At 35.7% G+C, this 10,213-nt stretch overlaps 1 protein-coding gene across 1 annotated transcript in view; it reads left to right on the top strand.

Annotated features, from left to right (window-relative positions):
* The window catches only part of EML5 (echinoderm microtubule associated protein like 5), a 97,489-nt gene that overhangs the window by 34,454 nt on the left and 52,822 nt on the right, over window positions 1-10,213 (top strand). The window contains exons 14-16 of the mRNA XM_009319520.1: window positions 5,787-5,973; window positions 7,716-7,821; window positions 9,088-9,181. Coding sequence (XP_009317795.1) covers window positions 5,787-5,973; window positions 7,716-7,821; window positions 9,088-9,181 — 387 coding nt within the window. The remainder of the gene's footprint in view (window positions 1-5,786; window positions 5,974-7,715; window positions 7,822-9,087; window positions 9,182-10,213) is intronic.

Raw genomic sequence — 10,213 nt, 5'->3', positions numbered from 1 at the left:
AATGCACAGATAAGTTACTGACGCTGTCTATCTTTATAATGACACTTAAACAATTCTAGAATTCCACATGAAATGCTTAATAAATTAATTGTCTAATAATAGTTAATCATTCAACTCATCAATTTTGTCTGTAGAAGACATGGAGTCTGAGGAATAGCTTTGGAAATAATGACAACTGGGAAGCTTGGTACAGAGTTGGTTTTCTTATTTCTATTTTTGACTCTCCAGAATTCTCAGTTGAAGATTTTTATGTCTGTATAGAAAATGCATTAAGGTAGGTAGCTGTATGTAGTCTTTAAAATTTAGTCTAAGAATCAAACCAAATGATCCTGAGGAAGATGTAGCACAAGCAAGGGCCCTGGATCTTTGGGATTATTGTTATTTCCTTCACAACAGAAGTGAAGCTTGACCAGAATATCCAGGAATGACCAGAAGTAGAATGTCCAGTTGAGTTCTGTCTGATTACCCAATGGGCATCAAGGAAACTAATGAAGAATCCATGCTGATCAACAGATTTTTCTCAATGTCCAGGCTGTTAACTTTAAAGTGACCCACATCCAAGTGAGTAATAGGCATATTCTCTGATTCAGGAAGTCTGCTTTGCTTCATCTTTCTTTAGCTGCGATGGAAATGTCTTGGATGTTCCTTGAAAGTGTAAAAAGTGGTGCTTTTTTGAACTAGGGGAATAGGAAGCTCTTTTTCCTTTCTTTGTTTTTGAGCACATTGGTTTTGTGTTTTGAATCTGTCAACTGCCTTGAAAGATGAACTTTTAAGAATCTCTTCATATCCTGTAAGAGATCTTTTAAACCTCTGGTTACTTCCTGTTTTGGAAGGGGATGGAAACAATAATGCTGAGTATGTGAGGCAGCCACTGCCTAATATGGATGAGAAAGCAACTTCTATTAACAGGTTAATCTTTAAGTGCATCTTTCTCCAAGAGATCTGATGCAGTCATGATCAGAAACGTTATTTAAGTGGTGTACTAGTTTGACCTCTTTTTGACTACTCCTGTATTTTATTTCTGCCGTGTCTTTGACAGTGGTGGTTGTGGTTCAGAAACATAAAAAGGATACATCTTTCGAGATATTCAGAGGAACTCCTTTCTCAGACTCAATTGCTTATAATACTTTCTTTTTGCTGGCAGGGAATAAGGATGCAAGTATAATACTTCTGTCCTGTATTATCTCAAAGCTATGCTGCTGATCTCACAAGAATGATTTTTTTTTTTATTTTTTTTTTTTTTTAATATTCAAAGAATTTAAGCAAAATCTAGTTTGAGTTTCAGGATACTCATTGAACTGACCTTATCATAAGATGAAATTTGGTTACGGTTTGAAGATGACATAGGATTTCTCATGCTCTAAAATGAGTCTTATGACACCTTGCATGGATTCCTACCAGAGGGCTACAAATACCTACAAATAGTATCTGAAGGGAGTAGGCTATGAGTGGGTCCTGTTGAGAAAACACTATTGCCATGCGAAAGTATATTTAAAAAAAAAAAAACAAACAACAAACCTCTATCTTTGTGCTAAAGACTCTGACCTCAACCATGTTTATTTTGACATTTGGTTCTTATGGAGGTTTTTGGGGGAGGGTTGCACTGCGTTCGGAAATTTCCCATATATACTTTGAAGAGTAACATACAAATTTTGAAACACTTACAGCATCAGACAAACTATGGACACTGACTCTTTTCCCAGAGAGGACACTGCTTGTGAAGTTGCCCCTTAGTTGGCTGTGGATGTGTAACTTGCAACTGTGGGTAGGATCCAGCTTTAGGTTAAAGAATTTACAATTGTGGGCCTAAAAGTAGGTGGTTTTATGTGTGCATCTAAACTTCAGTCACAGTCAATGGAGATCCAGTCAGTAGTCAGTGGAGCATAAGGAGTGATTTGGCTCAAGTAAAATTAAATGCTGACTGGTTGGTCAGCTGAGTATCCCTGCAGGTTCCATTGACTGTATTGACTAGAACACTTGTTGAATAAAATGTGTATTAATATATCTAACACACATCTTAAACTGCATCCTGTCCCTGCTCTTCGTGACCATGGTAACGACAAAATTTTTCTCCTACATAGCATTGAGATAGCTATCTTTTCTTCTTAAAGTTACTGTCATACTAACTTGAATCAGTCCTGGATTGATGGTTTGATTAGCTCTTGCTGAAGACCACTTGAAAACATCAGCTACTGCAGAATGCAGTGTTATGTTTATTGTGCCTTGTTACATGTTATCCAGTAACTATGATGCAGAGCTTGCTTTCCTTATTATTTAGTTTGTAGTTACTAACCAAGATGCCTTGTAAATTACTTCTGTGGTTTGTTTTCTGCATGCAAAGAAATTGTTTCTCTTTGTGCTTTTTCTGAGATTAGCTAATAATCTCAGTTCTAAATTGGTTTAATAATATGGAGATGTAAGCATTTTGGAACTGTGTAGCATATTCTCAGGCAATGATCTTCTACACTGAAACATGCTTCTTTTCATCTCTGCTTGGACTGTTTAAGCCCATCACTTTATCCTTCTGGTGAAAAGTACCTATATAGTCAGGGAGTTAGTAAACTGACGTGTGGGAAAGACCAGATGTGTTTAACTGGGTTACAAAATGTCTTTGTTTGCACTGCTTGACATGTTGGCAAAATAGGTTTTATTTTAATTGTAAACAACTGATTGTACACCTATTTTTTTTTTTTTTTTTTAACTGGAGGAAGTGAACTTCTGATGATAAAAAGTTATAGGTATGAGTAATAAGAATTATTTTCCTGCATCCTAGATATATTTTGGATGTTTTGGGTAGTCCTGTGGTATATGGCATTAACATACTCAATTTCACTATGCTTAACTTAGGGTATATAGGCAATTGTTATGACAAGAGCTGGGAAAAATCTGAATTTCTGGGTTGCAGGTAGAAGGATCTGAGACCCTTTTGCTGTCTTAATGCTTTTTACTTTTATAGGTGACTGCTAAGCTTGTAAGAAATTGCTCAATGTCCAGTATTTCTAAAGCATTATTTCTTCCAGCATACATATTTTTCGTAGCTGCTTTTTAAAATATTCTCATTTAGGGTGCATATTCAGCATTTTTTTAAATCATTCTGCGCTTGCAAAGGAAATCCAGTGTTTTTGACAGAGCACAGTGCAGAGTGAAGCACAGGAAAATGACGTCTGAGCAATGATGGGTCCAGATATCTTCTTTGGCACTGTGCCTGCCTTTTTAATTCCTGCCCCTCACTGAATGTTGTCATGTCCTTAAACTGTTAATGTTGCATACTGTGATAGGCTATTTTTGTTTTCTTTCTTCATAGTTACTGTAGGTCATTGTATATTGTGTCCCTTTAAAAACTAGTGGCTGGACATCAAAGAAGGGTGCAGCCAGGCAGGGCAAGCAGGCAGCACTTTGGGTCAGGCAGAAATCAGCTTCAAAACATCCGCAGGTGTTGCTGCTGGGGGAAGTTGTTGGTGAAGGATATGGGTGGAGGGAGAGCAAAGCATGACTGAAGAGTCTCCACCTGTATTGTGAGTCTAAATTGTTGGTCACTTTGAGAAGAGCAAGGAGCATAGAGTTGAGCCTCAGACCTAATGGAAAGAGGGAGATTTTTTTTAGAGCCCTTTAAGGGACAGTAACTCAGGAGACACTGAAAAGTTGCTGGATTGGGACCAAACCTGAAGTTAAGAACCTGCCTGTGAGTACCAATCTAAACAGCGGGTTGGAGGGAAACTATTTTAAAAGCTTTTACTTCTGTGCTATCACAGTTTTTGCTGGTTTAAGTTCACTTTGCTTGTTTGTGACCTAATGAGACCCAGCTTTGGCTTTCACAGTATCGCAGACAATACAAAGCTCAGAGGAGTGGCTGGTACACCAGATGGCTGTGCTGCCATCGAGAGGGACCTGGACAGACTAGAGAACTGGGCAGGGAGGAATCTCATGAACTTCAGAAGGGGGAAATGCAACGTTCCGCATCTGGGGAGGAATGGACCTGGACCATCTACTGGTCTGTTTAAAAAGTTTGTGAGATGATTTTAGCAATTTTTCTCTAATCACATATGATCTGACATAAGTACCATTGTGTGTAGTGTAGGTGAGCCAACAGAAATACAGCATGTTCAAACCTGCTCCAGGTATGTGCTGTGGTGTTTTCCAGTAATGCATAGGTCTAGTATTTGTGAACATGGATCCATGGCTGGAGTTTTCAGAATAGTATTCATTAAGCTAAAGTTGGTGAAGTGCCTTAAAGATTCATTACTTGACCAGTACATATGGTTGCACCATGTACACAAGGAAAGCTATATATAATTTTATGAAAGACTTTTCTACCTGGACTGCATAATTTCTGTGTCATTTAAACCTTTTAAGTGTCTCGTGCAGTAATTGTCTCAATGCTATCCCATTCATTTTGTGTATTACACTTACTGGTATGTGTACAGGTGCACCTTTGTCTTACGTGATAATTTAAAGACTGCACTGTTGCAAAAAGATCTTGCATTTGTTTTCTTCTTAAAAACAACGTAATTTGTTCTGATGATACATGCCTTTAATTAAGCAAAGAAATTAATATCATGAGAAAGAAGTATAACACAGACATTAGAGATTTCTGTTAGTTTATAGTTGCTGATGGTGAAAGTTTAGTTACTTTGTTTGCCAAGAATGACTTGCTGATCATCTTCAGGGCTTTTTTTCAACTAGTTCAATTAGTAGTTGGGTGCAGAAATACTTAGGTAGAGCCTTATGATCCCTACATAAAGATAATCCATAGCCAATTCAAACACATTGAAGTGTCATTCCCTTCCTGTAAATTTAACTATAGATTTAGAAATGTAACCAGATTTTGCCTGCATCTTTGTAAAATAATTAAAAAGTTGGTTTAGTGAAGATCTGTAAGAACAGAAGGAGGTTAGCTGGGGAGTTAATAGCATAGAAACAGGATGTGTCAGGAGTATATGGAGTATTGTTTATATCAGAAGAAAGGAAGGAATGAATTTAAGTTACGCATTTTTAAATGTTATCTCCATTGACTGCCAAGGATAGCATTATTAAAAACACGAATTTAAGACTTGCTTATTTGTTTAATGTTTTTTAGGTTTCTGAGCCTCTTAAATTACTTCTGAAAGTAGGACCCTAGCCTTTTTGAAAATGCCACCTTTGGTTTTTATGGGGTACTGAATCTTAATCACACCTATGAAGAAATGTGTGTACTGTGATAGTGCATGCAGACCTCAGCTGGGAATTGGCCTAGTCATGCCAGTTGCTGCATCAGTACAGAAAGGAGACAGGTTTTTCTTCAAAAAAGAAACTGATCTGGAAGAAAATTTATGCATTTGTTTTCTGTTAGCAAGTTTCCAGAAACTTTCAGTTTTATGATACCTGTGTTGTCCACATTCTTGTGGAAACTTTTGTTGCCTGCTTTTTGAGCAGTAAGAGATAGAAAATGTCGAAAGTATTAGTTTTGACTATTTCATTTAATTACATGTTGCATGCCCGAATTCTCCATGTGGTCTGGAAAAATTACTAGCTATTACTTCCTCTTCTAAAATAGTTGTGGAGAGTAACTATTAAATAGCAGCCACTTTCAAACTAATGCTAGTAGTACTGATGTCTGAATAGTAAATTAAATTGATAAATTGGTGTTCCTTTGGGAAAATATGTTAATAATCTTAAAACACCAAAACAGTAATTGGTAAGTAATCTGAGTTTTCACATGTGCAGAATGCATCTTGCATAATTTTATCTCAAAGTTTCAGTATATATGGTTATGACCTTGATGAACAAAGTTTTTTTTCTTTAATTAGTTACAGGGGTTATGACTGTCGAAGCAACTTATTTTACACTCAGACGGGTGAAATTGTATACCATGTTGCAGCAGTGGGAGTGGTGTACAATCGACAGCAGAACACACAGCGCTTTTATCTAGGTCATGATGATGACATTCTTTGCCTTGCTATTCATCCCTTAAAGGACTATGTGGCAACAGGCCAGGTAGGATTCGTGTTTATCTGCAATAAGAATCTGAAGTTGTTACTACTGAATTTAGAAAAGCCTATTTTGGAGGAAGGAAGTCCAGTCTGCATTTATTCAGATGAAGGATCATGTTAAAAAAAACCTGCAACATAAGTGTTTTTTCCAGTTTATTATATTAATTCTGATAAAAGTCTTTAGTTGATAGGGTTTTTTAACCTGTTTTTTCTTTAAGAATAGATTCATATTTTTTATTCAGCATTATGTTGCTGCTTCATGATAACAAGTGGAGGAAAAGTGCAATTAAAATATATTTTTTTAGTATCTTAGTTGTGAAGTTAGCTATGTTATTATTACATTCATGTATTACAACATGAAGTTAGCAGTTGTTATTACATTCTGGCATTTCAGTTTCATGCATTATGTTTTTGATTATCACCTATAGCCAAACTATTTATTGTTTGTACATGCAATGCAGGTATGTATGTTGTTAAAGTATTTATAATAGTTCATTTTATCTTTTGCCAGATGGTAATTTTAGGTAAGTTTTTTCCAGCCATGTTTTCTGACAAACATCTCTTCCCATAAATGTTTATACAATGGGACTTGAAGATTTGATTTGATGTTTCAGGGTTTTTTATTATTATCATTATTGTTATTGTTGTTGTTATATAATAAATTGGAGAACATGTGAAATGAAATTTTTAATAGAAATAAACTTTTGCTTATTATCCTCTTAATTTGTGTTAAAATGTTTGAGATTAACACGAATTTGCAGGTCAGTTTAGAGATTAAAGCCCTAAATGTGAGAATTGATTCTGTTTAATTTTGGAGTAGTAAAGACTATGAATAAAAATGTGCCTGGACTTACTGTATTTTAAAATCCTTTATGCTATCAATAGAAAGATACACTCCATTACATACTGTCATATATACATATTATATACTGTTGTATATTACCTGCAGAAATTAGGTAATGCAGTAATCAAATTCCCCGTGCAACACTGGTTCAGATTTTCCTGATAGCGAATGTTACGAAAAGCTTCGCAAACGTCACATGTTAAGTTTGTGGCAAAACCAGAAATAGATGATAGTTTTCTTAAGTCCTGCCCCCAGTCTTAAACACAGGAGAGTGTTCCTCTGGTTTTGCAGACCTTTTTTGTGTACTGAGGTGTAAAACCTTTGGAATAGTGAATAATCTTGTAGATATTGTCTAATAATGCTTGTACATAGTTGAAAAGAATAAGATATGTTCCATTTCTTAGCAAGTTCTAGTTACCTGCATTAGTACCATTCTAGTGGAGATTACTCCACAGGTATCAATGCATTAGACTTGTAGGCACTTGTAATGACACCAGAAAGCAACAGAAGTCACCTTGATTTCTCAAACAGAGTAGCTTACATACTAGCAATAAAAATAACCTTTTATTTTTGGACAGGGAATGATTGATAGAGAATTGATGGAATAAATATGTGCAATCAATGAAGGGCTGCTCACCCCCACCCCACCCCAAGAGGACTCAATTGTGATTAATGTGCCTAAGTTCTTTGGAGGGAAGAAAGAGCCAGCTGGGGAGTGGTATTTGTACAGCAGGAAAAGGAATAATATACTGCTAGCCAGACAGAAGTAATATTAGGAAAATTTTATCACTGTAAATTTTTTCAAATACTTTTTAAAGTATTTGTCAATATTATACTTTTAAACAACTGTGTGAAGTAACTGAGAAATGAAAAAAAATTGTTATAAATATGTATACTTTCAGGTTGGTCGAGATTCCTCAATACACATTTGGGATACAGAAACAATAAAACCACTCTCAGTATTAAAGGGCTATCACCAGTATGGTGTTTGTGCTGTTGATTTTTCAGGTAATAAGTATTTATTTATTTACAATTTTCCTTTTCTGTATGAAAATACAAGCTAATCAGTTCTAATGAGCAACTGGGAATTCCTTTACGCTGAAGATTTTGTATTAAAAATATTCTCCAGTGATCAATATCAAATGAGAGAGTCTGTCTTAAAATGATCATTTATTTATAAAGAGCTTCTGTGGAGTCTTGCACATCAGGAAATGCAAGAACAGATTCTATGCCATTTAATAGCTGAGCTGATCAATTCAGAATTTCTTTTGGTTGTATGAGGCAGGCATACAGATCTTGAGTGTTGTGTCTGCATTACGACTGTGTAAGCACATTTTCAAGCAAATTGATCCGGTGTGCACTTTTTTAAATTAAATCCCGCAAGCCGATTGGGTAGCACACTGATAAATTCAGAAAGTCCAGTTACGGAGTTCTTCTGGGCAGAAACCCAGCCTCTCTCTCTCCACCTTATACTAACATAAGAGACTGTCAGTTAAATCTTTTGAGATTTTTGCACCCCATACATTGAATTCCTGTACCAATGTTAAATTTCCCCTTCTCCCTGGCTTCTATTCATTCTTTAATGGTTTGGATTTACTAGATAGGATCTCTAACCTCACAGTGAAGATGTGTGATCACAAAGATGAGTAGTTTGGGGTCTTTGATGCTTCTTACCTTTCTTTGGTTCTCCTTTTTCAAGACGTGAATCTCATTTCCCAAATTCTGGCATGGATGCATAGCAATTTCAAAGATGGATACATGTCAGAAAGTCGTTGATCATGAGTAAGCACAAATAACTTCTTTCTTGGAGGTTAATGTGGGATACGTGTCAGAGCTTCTCAAAGACTTCACACTATTACTAAGTTTAAGGATATTTCATAAACTTCATGGTATTGCTTCAATGCTTTCCTGTTTAGAAATGAACAGGGATTTTCAGAGTAAACAGAAAATTCTCACAGTACAACCTGTGATGAAGGTTTTTGTGCAGCTATGTCAGCAACTAGCTGAACAAAGGATTTGATACAAACACAGAGGATCTAAGTGCAATTTTTAGACAGGGTGACTTAAAGTCCTAAACTCCATCCAACTGACCACTCAAGTTTAAAAGCAAACAGACGACAGACGTGCCTCTAAGCACACGTCGTATGATTATTTACCTGTTTGTACATTCTTCGTATAATATTTGTGAAGTTACAGTATTCTTTAATATGGTTTCTTATTATTGCAACATAATGTTATCTATCTACTCTCTTAATCATAAATTTATTTTTCTAGCGGATGGCAAACGATTGGCTTCTGTTGGAATAGATGACAATCACACTATTGTACTCTGGGATTGGAAGAAAGGAGAAAAGCTTTCAGCAGTAAGGTAGGAATTTAACATTCTTGTAAAATTTGTACCTAGATTTACTTTCAAATGACAGTAAGCAAAATACATTCATTAAAGAATAATAGTTCTCTAATGAATTAGCAGTTTCTATCACTTAAGTGATACAGGCGATAACATTTAGCACAGCCTTAAAACTCTTTGGAAGAAAAAACTGAAGCTCTGATAGAGTCAACAAGAATTATTACAGTGACAGCTCAATTGGTGAAGAAAGAAGACATAGAAAACAAAGTTTCTTTACGTTTATTTGATGTGTTCTCAAATAATTTCTTTAAAACTCAGTCCATGCACTTCTGTAGGCCCTCTCAGAAATGGTGATGTATGCTCTGCTTTTCAGTTCTTTTTCATCAGAGGTCATGTGTGTCTTGGGATAGTAGTCTGCAGTTGTTTTGCTCAGTTCTCTTCTTCAAGGTTCTTTCCTTTTCATTTCTGAGCCCTGAGCAGCCTGATCTAACTTCGAAGTTAGCTCCGCTTTGAACAGGAAGTTGGACTAAATAATCTTCAAAGAAACTTCCAAAATCTTTAACCTTTGGCTCTGCACAGATTATTTCATATACTTTTATTAAATAGAGTTTTAATCTACAAGATAGAATCTTATTTCTAATGCTGAGTAATGTTTTTGAAACCTTTGACTCTGTTGTTTCTAAGGATCTATTGTTTTAAGTAGAGCAGTAATGTGAGTGGGTTTTTCCCCGCTCTGTCTGGATTCAGTATGTATACTCTAAATATTGTTCTAGGTAGGTTTGAAAGGGATTCATTATTCTCTGCAGATACAATTTAAAAAGTATCAAATTCCTTTTTATCCATTAAGCTCATTATTGCTCTTCAATGACATTTACTTTCATTTTCTTTTTAAATGCACTTTGAGTTTTTTATCCACTGAGTAATCAAAATCCTGAATAGATGATGTAGATGAAGAGTACTCCCTTCCCAGTTATTTGTCAGAAGCCCAGCTAGCTTGGCTTCTCTGAAGATAACTGGTTTGAGCCTTTCATTTGTCTGCCTTTCACGTGA

Source organism: Pygoscelis adeliae, unplaced genomic scaffold, assembly GCF_000699105.1.
Source record: "Pygoscelis adeliae isolate BGI_AS28 unplaced genomic scaffold, ASM69910v1 Scaffold71, whole genome shotgun sequence".
In the NCBI taxonomy this organism is placed as follows: Eukaryota; Metazoa; Chordata; class Aves; order Sphenisciformes; family Spheniscidae; genus Pygoscelis; species Pygoscelis adeliae.
Note: the sequence above shows the minus strand (reverse complement) of the source record. Positions and strands in the feature narration are given on the sequence as shown.